This window comes from Pogonomyrmex barbatus, unplaced genomic scaffold, assembly GCF_055798465.1.
Source record: "Pogonomyrmex barbatus isolate J1 unplaced genomic scaffold, ASM5579846v1 scaffold9, whole genome shotgun sequence".
Taxonomy (NCBI): domain Eukaryota; kingdom Metazoa; phylum Arthropoda; class Insecta; order Hymenoptera; family Formicidae; genus Pogonomyrmex; species Pogonomyrmex barbatus.
The window spans coordinates 7,677,949-7,693,785 of record NW_028297193.1 but is presented as its reverse complement, the minus strand read 5'-3'; the positions used below and the strand labels follow the sequence as shown (position 1 = coordinate 7,693,785).

The following is a 15,837-nucleotide window of genomic DNA, read 5'->3' as shown; positions in this document are numbered from 1 at the left end:
TGAGAGGACGATGGTCGGTCCGAATTGCAAATTGTCTGCCTTCGAGGATGTGCTGGAAAAATTTAATCGAAGCGAAGATCGCAAGTAGCTCTCTGTCGTACGTACTGTAATTTTTCTCTGCACGGCTGAGCTTCCTCGAGAAGAAACCGAGAGGTTTCCAGGAGTTCTCTGCAAGTTGCTCGAGAGAAGCGCCGATGGCGGAGTCCGAGGCGTCGGTGGTCAGTCGAAGCGGAGCTGACGGCGAGAGGTATGACGACAATGTAGCTGAGGCCAGGCTGGACTTGCAGGCTTGAAATGCTGCTTCAGACTCGGTTGTCCATGAGATTTTGCGCTTGTCCCTTTTCTTTGCTCCTTATAGAAAGACGCAGAGAGGGGCTTGCAGCTGGACAGCGTGCGGCACAGTCCGTCTGTAAAAATTGATCACCCCCAGGAATCATCGAAGATCTGATATGGTTTCTGGTCTTGGATAAGCCAGAATGGCTTCGACACGCTCGGTCGATGATCTGAATCCATGAGCGTTGAGTGTGTAGCCCAGATAATTCAATTCCTTCTGGCCGATCTGGCACTTGCTCCAGTTTAACGTTAGCTGATGAGAGCGTAGCAGCTCGAACACCGTTCTGAGGTGTCGTAGGTGTTCTTCGTGTGAGCTGGAGGCAATGATGACGTCATCGATGTAGCAGCTAACAAAGTCGTGTCCTCTGAATATGTTGTCCATATGCATCTAGAAGGTCTGCGTGGCATTCCGTAAGCCAAGAGGTATTCCCAAGTACTCGAAGATGCCGAAAGGTGTGGTGACGGCCGTCTTTGCGATGTCAGTTTGAGCGACAGGGATTTGAAAATAGGCTCGCTCGAGATCCAGTGTTGAGAAAATGTTTTTGCCATGGAGCCGTTGAAAGATATCGTCAATGCGGGGAATTGGATATCTGTCGGGTACCGTCTGAGTGTTCAATCGACGGTAGTCGCCTGTAGCACGCCAGCCACTCTGCTTTTTGCCAATCATGTGGAGAGGGCTGGCCCATTGACTGTTTGACAGGCGGATGATCCCGTGGTGCAGCATCCGTTCGAAGTCTTCGCGTGCAGCCTTAAGATTCTCGCCCGCAAGTCTGCGCGTTCGTTCCATCACCGAAGGTCCAGACATGACGATGTGGTGTTCGACGTGTGCGGAGGCTGCTGAAAAGCGAAGCTTTGCTAGACCGAGATCCCCGAATTCCTTAATGAGGGCCTGGTAGCTTGATGAAATCGGATCCGGCGGCAGACCGGGTGGACAAGAGGAGATTCCGAAGATAGCGGCTACGGCGAGATCACCTTTGATGGAGAGCGAGGTGAGGGCATCCAACAGTGCTCGCTTCTTCAGATCCAGAATCAGGCCGTAGTGGTGGAGGAAATCTGCTCCGATGATGGCCGATTGAACGTCGGCGATTACGAAGGTCCACCTGAAGGTTCGGCAAAGGCCAAAGTCGACGGTTAGGAACTTTTCACCATAAGTGACGATAGACGTGCCGTTTGCAGCATGCAGGTGTGTCGGTTGGCTTGAGCAGTCTTGCGAAGAGGTGTTTCGATACCAAGGAGACGGTAGAGCCCGAGTCTACCAAGAATTTGATGTTTGACGTCCGGTCGTGAACATGGAGACGGAGTTCTTCCGACGGCAAGGCGAATGCGTTGTTGCTGCTGCTGCCGGTGACTGCCTCAGACGCCGACAGCCGGCTTAGTTTAAAGGCTGTTCCGGCGGCTGGTTGACCACAAAGCACGAGCAGGGTGTGGTGCACCATTGAGCTGAGAAGCCGAATCGCCGATGGTAATAGCACGCGCCTTGCGACGCAGGCGAGGAGGTTTTCGACCGCGAGCGTGAGCGAGATCTGTTAAAATGCGAGGCTGATGGGCCCGGTCTGGAATAGAGCTCACGAATTAACGAGATGAGCTGCGCCAGGGAGCTCTTGATCTCCAGGAGATAACCTATCAGGTTGTCGAAATTGGCTTGATGTGCCTGGCTGCGTGCGGCTGAGGCCGAGGCACGAGTGGGAAGCAACGTGGCCATCACGTATGAACTGTTACTGCCCTCCAAGAGGTGGTCCGCTGCCACTGCGAGCTCATCCAAATTTGGAGCGCTGAAAATTTTTAGGAAGCGCTGAGCATTGGGCGGAAGGAGAGAGAGCCATTTGACTCTGAGAATCTCCTCTGAAGCTTTGTCCCCGGAGAGGCTGCGCATTTGGCGTAGGAGCTGTGAGGGCTTCTTGTCGCCTAGCTCGAGCTCGTTGAGGAGCTTTTGCAGCTGGCGGTCAGCGGAATCTGTGAAGCGTCGAGTTATGCTCTCTTTGAGGAAGATGTATTTGTCCGAAGAAGGCGGAGCACGAATTATATCGGAAATTTCCGCCAGAGATTCCGGATCCAGGGCGCTGATAACTAGATGATACTCCGAGTCGTCTGAGCGAATGCGGCTTGAGGCAAAGACCGATTCTATTTGGAAGAACCAGAGATCTGGGTTGGTTTTCCAGAAGGGTGGCAGCCTGCAATTGTTGATGGATTCGACGTCGGCGTCGTGCAGATCCAGGTTGGGCGTGTGCGAGCTGCTCCGCGTCAAAGGCTGGAAGACCGAGGATGCCTCGTTAGGAGGGCTTCCCGGACGGTGAGAGCGTTGAGGCAGAGGCTGAAAAACCGAGCTGTCGTCACGCAGAGCCGAGCGCGGCGGAGAGCGGTCCATCATCTTCGATACGAGCACACGAACGCGAACACTGAGCACACGGAATTGAACGCACTGATTGAAAATCCGGACACGGTTGCACAGGCAAACTAGTCGACCGCAAAACGCGCGAAACACAAAAAGACCGCGTTACAGAGGAGTGCGCCACGAGAGCTACAGTAGAGAAAGGGACGATCGCTGGCGAGGATTGGACACTCGGGGTCACCAATTTGTAGCGGATTTATTGCTCTGCCAGTAAGGCTATGTTGGCACTGCCTTGCCGAGGAAGGCAGGCTCGAGTCCGTGAGAGGTCTAATAGACAGGAGTAGGCAGAATAACTAAGTCACGCCACGATTTTGTTATCCGACAGTCACCAGCAACGTCTCGCGAAGTTGTGACTCGGTTACGTTTATTCTTGAGCACACAATCGTTAAATCTAGAACGTATCAAAGTCGCAATGTTAACCGAACAAAGACGCGATATTTACAACGCTTAAAAACTAATAACACAGAACAAAGAGATCGAAGACGTACAATGCCAGCAGAGGCACCGCGAACACGAGAACAGCGCGTGACAATGTTATTTTCACGTAACGTACAATGGCAGCAAGGGCACCGCGGACACGGAGGAACGTTCGAGAACTAAATACTAGAGACGAGAAAACGTAAAGAATGAAGAAAAGAAAGAACGCACTAAAATATATGTCGCTCGCAAAAGAAAGGCGGAGCGCCTGAAACGCACGCTGCGTGTGCACGCAAGATGCTCGCGAAACGCTCGGAAAACGCGGACTAGAACGAAACGCGACACGGACGGAAAACGAGAACGAGGCACACGAGTGCTAGCAAAACGGAACGCGGACGCGGGTAAAACGGAGCGCACGCGGAAATTGATGACGGCATAATTGTAAGTGCGAATAAAACGACGGAACTAGGCGATGCGAGTAAATGCAGGACGCGGATGCGACGCCTGCGAAAACACGAGCAAAGAGTCATTCGCGAGCGAGAGAGAAACACTCGGTTGATCATTCACGAGCGCGAGAGCGACGGGACGCAACGAGCAAGAGAGAGAGACACTTCTCACGCGTGAAACAGAGCGAGATAAGACATGATCATGCGCGAGCGAGAAAGAGAGAGCACGAGTGCACCAACTTATGAATTCCGTGCTAACCGGACTACAAGGCCTCAAATGCCTAGTCTATCTAGATGACATCGTAATATACGGACCAAATTTAAAACAATAAAAGACTAATTGAAGTATTCAAAAAACTAAGAGACTACAATCTGAAACTACAACCGAATAAATGTGAGTTTTTAAGAAAGGAGATGACATACCTAGATCACATTATCTCCGAAAACGGTATAATCCGGGACCCAGCGAAAATAACCGTAATAAACTTTCCAATATCAAAAAGGGTAAAAGACATGCAATCCTTCATAGACCATTAGCCGGTTATTATAGAAGATTCATCGAGAATTTTTCGAGAAGATAGCGAAGCCACTGACAAAATTAACAAAAAAGGATGAAAAATTCGCTTGGACAGCGGAACAACAAAATCCATTTGAAACACTAAAGGAAAAGCTAACCATCACATCAGTTCTACCGTGACTTCACTAAACAATTTTTAGTAACGACAAACGCTTCCGATTACGCCATCGGAGCGGTACTGTCGCAAGGGCCAATAGGCCATGTAACGTCCGTAGAGCCGCCACATATTTTTCTTTTCACACATGCAAAACCTCCTTAATATCAAACGCTGCCAAGTCGGTGATCGAGAACGACTATTGGCTCTCCTGCCGTTCTGCGCGACACGACGCGTCCCCACCATTAATATTTTCATTACTAGTTATAGTATCATCATAATCATCTTTATTATCAGTAAAATCTTTGTTATAAACATTAGCATTACAATAAAATATACTCAACTGTCAATGTCATTATTATTATCATAACAAAACGTTTTATTATTATTACTATTATTAGTTATTAACAATTATACTTTAAATATATTATTTACCATATTAAATTAATTATAAGACATCATCAAGACATTATCAAACCTGAACACTATTATCATTATTATTAACAGTACATATATTATTTTTACCGCGCATCATTCTTAGTCACCTACGCTTCTGATTGGCTTAATTCTATTGCATACATATCATAAGCACGCATATCTAGTATAATTTCATAACCCATGCCATCGCCAGCGCCACATGCGTTGGCACGCCTACGCCATCCGCCATATTGCGACGCTGCACCATGAGGGTCTGCGCACTCACGCCATCTTGCGCAGTCGCGCCGCCGCAACGAAGCATCGCAGCGCACAGCGAAACGGCACTCTTGTGCGCCGTCGAACGTTAAGCATATCATTAAGTTAATCCTAAGTTAGTTTATCTTATTAGTGATAGGATTATTTGTACGTAAGTGTAATCTCAAGTAGTACATTGATAATAGCCACGTGTTCTTTTATTCTTGCAATCCCTATTACTGCAACGCCATGAGAATCAGAAAGCGACCAAGGTATGAGGCGATAATATAATTTTCAAGGTTTCGTTCATTACAATATTTAACAGGAATTTTAAGCGTCTCTGGGAGCAAGGCGTTGTCCGCATTTACCATGATAGAGACATTAGACTTTCTGCCCGCGATAAGCTCCATGTTCCCAAGCGAAGCCGAATTAAACGAGTAATTCGTTTACTTGACTCGTGGCCGAACGCTTATATCTAAACTCCCAATCATCTTTATCGATTAACAATTATCGAAAGCCTCCATCAAATGTCGAAATCTCGAAGGAACCGCGCAGGTCGTATCAACACAATCCGACAACTATTTTACGATTTACACGTGGCCGCGATATATGATCACATGAGATAATCGGTCAAGCCGTTGAATACGACGCCGAATATGAACTTCTAGTGCCCGACAAACTGTGGAGCACCAGACCGCAATCCTCGCCCATCCACGAGCACATCAACCAGTAGAGCGTTCAACCAAACGTTTCATCACCTTGGAGATATATTGCCAGCGCAGTATCTCGATAAGGTAAGTTCAATTGTTTAATAAATGCCGCATAATTCACGCGTACCACGCATCTAAGAATTTCTCGCATAAAATCAGATACGCTCAAATGAGTGTAACGTATTCGAACGCGTACAGGTTATAAAAAAAAGGGAAAGCGACGGGCTGACGACCGGAAGGATTTTTATGACCATCCTCCCTTTTTTTGGACATAGTTTTGCTACTCTGCCCGATTTTACTTAGGGAACGCACGGTTTTAAGAGTTGAAAAGCGAACGCTTGGTTCTGGAATAACCCACAGTAATATTTATTTCGATTTTTAATAAAGCTGGGATATTGACCGAAGTAGGTAAACAAGGGGGGCCCCTAACCCCCTCGGGGCATCAAGGGGGAAGGGGCGGAGGGGGATCGTAGAATCCTCAGGGGGTTCGTATCTGGAGGAATATCCTCCTGAGTCGATAAGGATGGTTTTCTTTTCTCAGGAGGTTCGTAACCGGGAGGGAGAGAAGGTGGATCCCTCTGGCAGTCGTCGAGGTAGGTTTATCCTCCTCGGTCGGTAAGGCGGTCGCGGGGTTTCCCCGGGTCGGTTTCCCCCGTCTTCGACACCGCCCTAGCGTTCATCTTCCGCGGGGTGTGGCGCTTTCCGCGTTGGACATTTTCCGCGGAGGTCTAGCGCGTCCTATTTCGCGGGGATGCCGCAGTTTGTTACGTCTCCTTAGACGTATCCGTGTCTAGACGTTGTTTGCAGGATGCCGCGGTTTGTTACGTCACCTTAGGCGTGTCCGTGTCTGTCGTGGCGCTGGAAGTCGAGTCCCTGCCTCCAGTAGGTCTTCGTTAACTGGCGTAGGCATTGAATCATCTGGTCAGTTGAGTGACCAGAAATTTGGCAGGGATGACTCCTATCTCAAGGAGATCCCTAGCAATACGGAGGCGGAATCGATCAGGTTCCCAGATCCTAGAATTGCGAACGTAGACAGATCGCAAGAATATGTTGACTATCCAATGGAAGGTAGCTCTCGTAGTAAAGATAGAGATAGTGGTAACTTAGCTGGATGCAGCAAGGATCTGGATGGGCAAACCGACGAAGTAATTAGTCTAATCGAGTCGGACGACGATGTGAGCTTCGTCTCTTATTTCTATGCAGGCATGGAATCCTCTGCTAATTTTGGGGAGAGTCCTGCTTATTCGACTGGCAGATCCAAGAAAAGAAGGTTGGGCTCCTCTCTTAAAAATAAAGAGAGAGATCGTCTAACTATAGGTCAGAAATTGGAAATTGAGGATAGAAAGAACATAATCAAATTTCTTAGTGTAGCCGATGCCGGAAATCAAGTCGTTGAATGGCTCAGCGAAGTGGAGAATTGTAGGAGGAAATCTAGCTCCTTACAGGGCCCGGCAAGGTGATGAAGGTTAACCTTTGGTCGGCGAAAGGAGCAATCGAGGAAATTGTCTCCAGGAAAGATGCTAGGAATAAGGAAGCAATACAAGGAGTCCACTATCAGGAACTCAGAGAGGAAATTAATAAACTCAAAGAGGAAAATAGGATGCTGAGGCAGTCAGTAAAAGTACTCATGGATAAGCTCAATAACAAGAGGTCCTCGTTTGAAAATAATCCCGCGGATCGGCCAACGTACTCTGCTGTTGCCAGGCTACGTTCGGTTGAAGGTATGAGCGGTCGTCCTTCTGCGGCGGCACGGGAGATACCTAGAACAAAAAATCTTAATTATACTGAGAATGACAGAAGAAATGGTAATAAAGCAGACAGCAGCAGAAATGAAAAATGGAAAGTAGCGAATGAGCTACTTGTTCGTTTTACGGACGCGATGAGGTCGTTGTTAGTTGATGACTCGGGAGTAGCGGATAAGAAGGCAAGTAGATCCGACATCCTGGAGACCCGGCGTGAGAGAACGGATAGATATCTGAGGCCACGTTTGATGTCGTCATTGGCGGATAATACGCCTGCATCATCCTCTGACGTAGGGGGAAGAGACTCGGAGAGATGGGAAGCTCCTAGAAGGAATAAGAGGAGAAGGTCAGGCAATGGTACATCGGATGCAGATTTCGGGAGAGGAAACGAGCAAGCTGAAAGGGTTAAGGACAACTACCTGGATCCACAACGTACTCCTCGTCCTACGGCTCCCAGGAGAGCTAAACCGAAGGCGTTCTCTCCAAACACAGCGGCTATGTTGATAGTGGTGGAGGATGGCGGTCCGTCATATGCCTCTATTCTCGGGAAGGCTAGAGAGAGTATCCTCCATCAGGAGCTCGAGGGCCTGGACACCAGGGTCAGACGTGCCCTGTCGGATGGAGTTCTTTTAGAACTGAGAGGTGCTGACTCGTCCGACAAAGCTGATACATTGGTTGAAAAAATGAGAACTGTGATAGATGATCCGAGAGTTAGGATCAACAGGCCGAACAGAAACGCAGATATAAGACTCACGGGTTTTGATGATTCGGTAACGGCAGACGAGATCAGACAGCAAATTTCTGCGTCTGGCTGCTGTCCCCCAGAGAGCGTCAGGGTTGGTCCAATCAGGATCGCCAGAGATGGCCTTGGAATTGTCTGGGTGCAATGTCCTTTGCAAACTGCGTTGAAGCTCTCCAGTGTAGGTATATGAAACTGGGATGGGTTAGAGCTATCAGAGTGCTTCCGGCCAGGCCGGTTAGATGTTATAAGTGCTTCGCCAGGGGACACACCAGACATCATTGTCCCAGCAATGTAACACTGTGTTTTACTAGGGAGCACGAATCATTGAGAGGACCGAGACCGCGAACCCAGATCGACAATTCCGACCTCGACAAGACGTACACACATGTAAATTATCCAATTCCTTGCCGTTCCCTTTCCGCTTGCTTTTTAACGAGCATTACTTTTTCAGCAAAGAGATTTATGGCTGACCACTGCCGCCGTCCATCTAATACACTGATATGAATATATGTATAAAAATATGTACACGAATATGTATACGAATATATGTGTACAAATATGATGCCGAATAATAAAAAACAACGAATATATGTACGAGATATGCTGAAATAAAGAAAAAAAAGAACAATGCGAATCGTCATTAATACGCATCGTTGTTGCGACGATTAACTAACCGCGAGAGAGACGGAGTTTTTTCCTCGTTCGTTTGCGTATCGCGGAGACGAGAGGCGGATCGGGCGACGCGTCGGAAGTCTTCAATTAACGATACCGAGGGTGATGTAATATTATTGGGAACGTATGAGAGACGAGAGTGGGAGTCGTGCGAGAAGGAAATTGTCGTTGGAGTATTAATAACGAGAGAATATTAGAAATGTAAATGTTGTGCGATGCGTCATTTTCGCTCGCTACGCGTGACTACAGGAAGTCTGACCGCAACGGCGATAGAAGATTAGTCTATCGTTTATTTCATCGTTCTTTATTTGTTTCTATTCTATCACTATTCTATCGTTGTTATGCTTTTACTTTTTGTTCTTTATTATGTACTTTTAATGATATTGCGTATGAGATCTTTAGCGAGATCGTCATTCGTTGGCGTGTAATCGCGCTACGAGAGATCTTATATTTGAGCTCATTCGACGAGAATAATCTCGCACAATAGAGAATAGAAATTAAGTGGTTGAAATTTCCGATTCGCGACTCAGATCGATTCATCGCGTTGGTCTCCGCCTTCTCGCGACCGATGGCAACATCGATCGAGCGGTTCGCGCATATTTCGGTCGGCGACGCGCAGTGTCGATTCGACTCCCGTCTCGCGCGATGACGCTCGCGCGCGGGATCGCGTGCGCGATAGCCGTTATCGCGGCGATTCGCGACTCCGCCGCCGATAGCGACGAGGAGGCGATTCGGTTTTTGCAAACCTACGGATATCTGGACGATAACGTGCAACCGATATCCGATAACGCAACGTTGACTCTGAGACACGCGATTGCGCTTTTCCAGGAGTATTACCGTATACCTGGTGATGGCATTCTTAACGAAGCTACATTGGAACAGATGCGTAAACTGCGATGCGGCAAAGATATATCAAGTGACCTTGGACAAGTCTCCGAGGAAATGGGCGAAGACGCATCTCGCTTGGAACTTTCACCTGGCGAGCGAGAGCGTTGAGTTAGGTTGCGTTCGAGATGTGGGTTGAATTCGTCGCTGACGTTCGAGCGCGATTCGATGAATCCCGATATCGTGATATCATTTCGGAAGAGTTTTCACACGTTTGTAGATCCTCGACATCGAGGTAGCCGAATATGTCCGTCGTTGCTGGACAGACCAGGAAACGTGCTAGCTCACGCTTTTTTACTATCGTCCGAAATGTCGGAAGTATACGTGGATAACGCAAAGAAGTGGCACATCGAGCTGATCTCCGCTAATCCTGACGATTCATCTGCTACATATGTTGACGCACGAGATCGGTCACGCGTTAGGATTACATCACAGTCCTCAGAAAAATGCGATAATGTACGCCTTTGTACCCTCTAAGACCTTTCCCGTGCAATTGAGCGAGGCGGATTTCCTCGCCATTCAGAATTTATACGGTTTAAGAAATAAGAGCGAAATTGTGAGACCAGCGACGACGTAGCGACGACCACGATTGCGACGCGCGACACGGGGGATTCCGCGGATCTGCGCGTCGACGCGGTGTTGGTGTTAGAAAATAGAACGTAGGCGTATCGACGCCACTTATGGTCGGTCGACTTAAACGAAAAATCTTACGGCAGGTCATTATTACTGACAGATTATCTACGTTTTCTTCCCGATAATTTTTCGCGTTTGGCGGGCGCGTATCGACGACCCTCGGGCCAACTCGTATTGTTCGTAGATGATACGGAGATCGATGACTGCTCGATGATAGCCGTCAGACATAACTCGTTGCACGATATTTCCGGGGATTTCATCCGCTATAACGCCGTTCGATACATCGACGGTAATCTATACTTTCTCGTTAACCGATAGTTCTTCAAGTACAACGAATTTACCAGAAGTGTAACTATGGCCGGTAAATTCAACCCGGAGATTTTTGGTATCGTGTGTCCAAGGGACGGACTGTTAGAGCAATTGCGCGCTTTTTTGAAAAGACTCGCTCAGATGAGGAATAGGTATTTTCGAGCGAGGACGATTTAAAAGAGGAGAGGGAGGAGGAAGAGGCACGGAAGTTTTCGTATAGTATATAGAGCGAAGGATACGAAACATTTACGAACAGTATCGCGCGATCTCTTCAATCGTAAAGATGTATGATATCGAGCACTCGCAAAATTCCGAGACGCGTCGAGTCGACGAGAGCGACGATGCGAGGAGGAAGAAGAAGACGCTCGACGATGACAGGCCGATCGCGTCGAATCATAACAATGCCGATTGTACGAATAATCCAATTAGAATTCTAGAACGAAAATATCCCTTGACTAAGACGGGATATAAGTTTCTCAATGTATGTGTCACTCTTGAACGTTTTTCGCGCGTGAATATTACCCTGGGAGATAGTCATGGCAAGGAGGTCTCGATGTCGCCCGATACGTGAAGGCAGCTTGTCGAGCAACGACACGTTCTCTCGAAGTATCTGCAGAGTGTCAACGGAGAACCGTCCTTTCCAGCCCCGTCGCATATTGGAAATATGATCGTGCGTTTCGGAAAAATCAACAACTTGACGATATTACGCCTGGAAACGTTTGCGGCTCGCTTGGCCATGTCGAAGGAAACAGTGAATAACATGTTCGAGCTCAAGCATTGCGTCAGCCGACTCGTTGACCAAGATATTAGGAAAAATCAATGCGAAATTGGCGCGTTTCAAGGATATCGCGTTCACCGTTAAGGATACGGAAAATATCTCGAGAGTCATACGTGATAGCGATGCCTTCAATCATAACGACATTCATCGATTGCGAATTCGTTGTTCTGTATTTTGGGATGTAAGATTGAAATGAAATAAAGTGAGATATATTGTAAAAAAATGTTTTTGTTATTTGTATTTCCTCAAGCATGTATATAAGTATAGCGAGCGATAAAAGAATTCGATTATAGTATAAGCAATGAATCTAATTATAATATATAAGCACTGAATCTGATATAATAGTTTAAAACAATCTAATATATGATACAATAATTGAAAACAATCTGATATATAATATAAGTCGTTAACGCGATATTACAATTCGGTGATACATTTCTGTTTCGACCACCAGTCGTACAGTTTGCACACGTTCTCCATAGCGCAATGTTTCGCGTGACGCTCGCAATTACATATACATGTATAATAATTGCATATACATATACATGAATGCTCGTCGTTCAGGGTGCTTAGGTGCTCTATATCCTCGAAATCCGCGTCGATAGTCTCGACGATCACGTCGTGGTCCGCGATGACGTCGCAGCCGAGAATCTCCTCTAATCACTTCTTTTTCTCCAAGCCTTTGACGTACACTCGTTTAGGCGCGTCTCGCGATTGATCGCACACGCCGTTTTCGAATCACGTGCTTCGAGAGTCTGTATGCGACGTCGCTCTACTGCAGGCCGTGATGATTGGAGGTTATCCAGCACGCTTTAGATTTTTCTGTCTTTGTAAGAAGATTCCAGGGTATCACTTCTTGAAACATTCGATGAGTCAGCTCTTTTCCATTTTTTAATATCGCCACCTCTTTAAATAAATTTTTCCCGAACGGTAAAACCTTGCAGATCGACGAAAATCGGTACGTTCGGCATCGTTTTCGCATGGGGAAAACCGCGATTACGTGAGTTTACGTACGACGTTCGTCAACGGGTTATACTCTGTAACTCTATCGTGAATGATGAGACAATAAAAGCCGTTGTGTTAGCCGGAACGTTCTCTTTGGATTCGAATTCTATGCGAACGTCGACGGTGGCGCTCTTGATCGATTTGTTCTGGCGGGAGCAATCGATGACCACGAGCGGACCGTATTGCAAAAATCTAAACAGTCATGAACGGTTCGCAGGCCTCGCACCCGTAATACGTCTTTCGAAATTTCAGATACATATTGTACAGCACTGCGAACTTGTTACGCTCGAAATCTAGATTCATATCGTCGTAGGGATAGAACTCAGAATTCAAATAGAGTTTTACATTAGTCAGCTTGCAATCGTCGAATTTAGAAACGTCTTCCAACGGTATGTTTTTCTTTCTGATCTAGCGTGAATATCACGTATCGCGGTTTCTCCAATTGCGTCGCCGCTTTTACCGCCCAGGAATGCTTGGTCGTACTTTGCAACAGCGGAAATTCGTACAGATTCCACGAACAAAAGCCCAAATATTGTTCGCTGTCCAACGTTCGCAGAAGCGACAGTTTGTTAACATCATCCAGTATCACGTGTGGCATTCGCCATTGTATTCTCAACAACGTAATCTTCGGTCTCTGATCTGAATGCGCCACGACAAATTGTTATTGTCACGTCTGTCGCGTCAGAATAAACGAATAAATTAATAATTTTATGCCCTATGGTAAAAATGTTACTCCTTTCAAATTTATAGAGATAATTTTTGTATAGCACGGAACAAGGAATAGACGTGATACGTCCCTAGGCCACCGCGAGCCCCACCAGGGCAACTCTCTGGCCTCCCACGCGAGCGCCGCACTCCCACCGCCAGCGCTTCCCACATTGGGCGCGCACCCCACCATAGCGTCGCCGCAGTTTCGAGCCGCCGAATCGAAGCACATCAGTGCACGGCCGACTGCGTTCAGTTCATCCCGCGAATACGACTGGAGAGGACCTCCAGTCCGTGAACTCCCTCTTCCAATTCAATTTCTAGTGTTAAGAGAAATCAATTCCAATTCTAGTAGTAGGAAATAACTTCAAACTAATTCCAATTCTAGTGCTAAGAGAATAATTTCGAATCAATTCCAATTCTAAGTGTTAACTCAAATCAATTCCAATTCTAGTGTTAAGAAATAAATTCGAATCAATTCAATTTTATTAACATCATTCAATTTAAACTTAACTGTAAAAGCGTTTACAATTTAATCAATCTCTGTATTAATCTTGTATCTGAATATTCTACAATATATATATATATAAGTGAAAAGTGATCAGTGTTAAATAATTAATAAATCCAAACCCTTCCACCCCTCCTAGCGAAACGTACAATCGACAGAGTTCGCGAGGTAGAGTGACCACGCGAAATTCAATCAAACGCAAGCGTCCAGGGAGGCCGTGCTTGGTCTCTTGGTTAGCAGGTTGTGCGTCCACCCGCACTACCCCCAAGAGAGGTATCGCTTCTCACGCACTTTTAAACCGTCAAATTACGAAATATCTGATAACCTGTCCCGCCTCTTGGCTAGCAAGTTGTGCGTCCACCCGCACTACTCTCCACAGAGGGTTACAGATTGTCATCGCGTTAGAAAGTTCAATTTAATACTCGTAACTTGTAAGGGAAGTAGTATTTTCCCTTCATGGTCACTCCCGATGCCTAAGAATCGTAAAAACCGTGCCGGACGTCAGCGTGCAATTCGCCGCGCCTTATACGAAATTAAATCCGCGCTCACCGGTGATTTGAGTGAACTGCTCGGGTGTGAAGAAACCTACCAGCCGGAATACGAAGCGTATTTCGAGAACAGCCTGTGGGCTCCAAGTCCTCCGAATCCAGCAACGCCGCATCCTAGTGTGCATCCCGAGACCCGCCAGGCCGACAACGAGAATCGGAAGCCCGAATCCAGGAACCGGGCCAACGAAAGGTAAGTGAATTTTCATTTCTTGTTCGTGAAACGCGTTATGTGCAGAGGACGATCGGAAAGCTCGCGTCAGGAAAGAACACATCCAGCCGCCGTCTTTAACGACCAAATAAGTATCTCTCGGTGTGTAGTCGAATTCGGTTATGGTCTTGTCGGTATTGTTACGTCGCAGGCGGTGGCGAGATTGCCAAAGCAAATCGCCACGTGGCACTGGACCAAGGCGGGAATACGCTCGCCTCTCGGCGACGCTGCCAGCGATCGAGCGGCAAATCGCCAACAGCGGTTCGGAAGAATTAAGGAATTAAGGAATTAAGGAGTACGAAACCCTGATTATACTGCTCAAATCCGCGGGAACCTCTCCGATAATGTCAGCGGCGAATTATTAAGTTCTCAGGAAATTTCAGTGAATTACACGGCTAACGTTGCGTTTAACCAGACGTTGGGCGATTATTAGACTGTAAGCGGATCAGTGCAACAGAGAAGTTGGTTAGCCGGCGCGATAGGATGCCGTCGGGAGCGGGATTGGTCTCGTCGAGGTAGTATCGCCCGCAGATGTTCTCTATAGCGTTGCCTAATTCCCTGAGCACTTCTAGAGACACAGTAAAAACTTCGGTGTGTTACGTCGCAGGCGGTGGCGAGATTGCCAAAGCAAATCGCCACGTGGCACTGGACCAAGGCGGGAATACGCTCGCCTCTCGGCGACGCTGCCAGCGATCGAGCGGCAAATCGCCAACAGCGGTTCGGAAGAATTAAGGAATTAAGGAATTAAGGAGTACGAAACCCTGATTATACTGCTCAAATCCGCGGGAACCCCTCCGATAATGTCAGCGGCGAATTATTAAGTTCTCAGGAAATTTCAGTGAATTACACGGCTAACGTTGCGTTTAACCAGACGTTGGGCGATTATTAGACTGTAAGCGGATCAGTGCAACAGAGAAGTTGGTTAGCCGGCGCGATAGGATGCCGTCGGGAGCGGGATTGGTCTCGTCGAGGTAGTATCGCCCGCAGATGTTCTCTATAGCGTTGCCTAATTCCCTGAGCACTTCTAGAGACACAGTAAAAACTTCGGTGCAGTCAGGGCAGAGCTCAATGTCGCGGACTATTACAAGACTAGCGCGGCAGCAATCGCAATGATCCCGGGCGGAAGTATACCCGAACTGGAACGCGTGGGCCAATTCAAGACGATACGTAAGAGTTCCCTCTGGTATTTCCTCCTTACATCGAAAGCAAAGATATTCGGCACTATTAGGGAGTAACTCGGCGATAGCGTCGTCCACGCGTCGATATCCGAACGTGGTAAGGCAACGCACCGTGCTCCTACGGTATCTGTATACGGCGGCCGGGTGAGTGCGCGAATCTCGTGGCTCGAGAAAGCAAGGCGGGCACATTACGTCAAATAACGGGAATTAATATTACGCGGCGAATATTCAATATTAAAATGATATTACGAAACTGGAATATTTCCGTGCGTAGCGATAAACCGGC

At 47.4% G+C, this 15,837-nt stretch overlaps 2 protein-coding genes across 6 annotated transcripts; both read right to left on the bottom strand.

The window, feature by feature from the left end:
* Nucleotides 1-721: 721 nt before the first annotated feature.
* LOC148934600 (uncharacterized) lies at nucleotides 722-2,701 on the bottom strand. Its single transcript, XM_089084612.1, has 3 exons — nucleotides 1,911-2,701; nucleotides 1,480-1,773; nucleotides 722-1,433 (listed from the first exon to the last, which is right to left on the bottom strand). The coding sequence occupies exons 1-3, from the start codon at nucleotides 2,699-2,701 to the stop codon at nucleotides 722-724; spliced, it is 1,797 nt and encodes a 598-aa protein (XP_088940738.1).
* A 3,414-nt stretch (nucleotides 2,702-6,115) lies between these two features.
* LOC112553073 (uncharacterized) lies at nucleotides 6,116-14,868 on the bottom strand. 5 transcript variants are annotated; one of them, XR_016141219.1, is made up of 5 exons: nucleotides 8,135-14,868; nucleotides 7,800-7,991; nucleotides 7,498-7,704; nucleotides 7,329-7,398; nucleotides 6,116-6,921 (listed from the first exon to the last, which is right to left on the bottom strand). XR_016141219.1 is itself a non-coding variant. In XM_089084428.1 (5 exons), exons 3-5 carry the CDS (start codon nucleotides 7,577-7,579, stop codon nucleotides 6,879-6,881), a joined length of 195 nt encoding a protein of 64 aa, XP_088940554.1. In that variant the 5' UTR covers nucleotides 7,580-7,704; nucleotides 7,800-8,043; nucleotides 8,135-14,866; the 3' UTR covers nucleotides 6,116-6,878. The 5 variants fall into 5 exon arrangements, 2 of the variants coding, with proteins under 2 accessions (XP_088940554.1, XP_088940553.1); XR_016141220.1 differs by having other exon boundaries at nucleotides 7,515-7,704; XR_016141221.1 differs by having other exon boundaries at nucleotides 7,800-8,043; nucleotides 8,135-14,857.
* Between the last annotated feature and the right edge of the window lie 969 nt (nucleotides 14,869-15,837).

What these genes read in the sequence shown, in the direction of transcription:
- LOC148934600 (XM_089084612.1), bottom strand. Translation starts at nt 2,701, where the DNA reads ATGATGGACCGCTCTCCGCCGCGCTCGGCTCTGCGTGACGACAGCTCG. An exon ending in TCCCTGGCGCAGCTCATCTC is followed by an intron (nt 1,774 to 1,910) that starts GTTAATTCGTGA and finishes TCGGCTTCTCAG; the next exon opens with CTCAATGGTGCACCACACCC. An exon ending in CACGTCTATCGTCACTTATG is followed by an intron (nt 1,434 to 1,479) that starts GTGAAAAGTTCC and finishes CCGAACCTTCAG; the next exon opens with GTGGACCTTCGTAATCGCCG.
- LOC112553073 (XM_089084427.1), bottom strand. Translation starts at nt 7,662, where the DNA reads ATGATGCAGGCGTATTATCCGCCAATGACGACATCAAACGTGGCCTCA. An exon ending in ACTAACAACGACCTCATCGC is followed by an intron (nt 7,399 to 7,514) that starts GTCCGTAAAACG and finishes TTTTTGTTCTAG; the next exon opens with GTATCTCCCGTGCCGCCGCA. An exon ending in CGTAGCCTGGCAACAGCAGA is followed by an intron (nt 6,922 to 7,328) that starts GTACGTTGGCCG and finishes TTTATTTTTAAG; the next exon opens with AGAGGAGCCCAACCTTCTTT.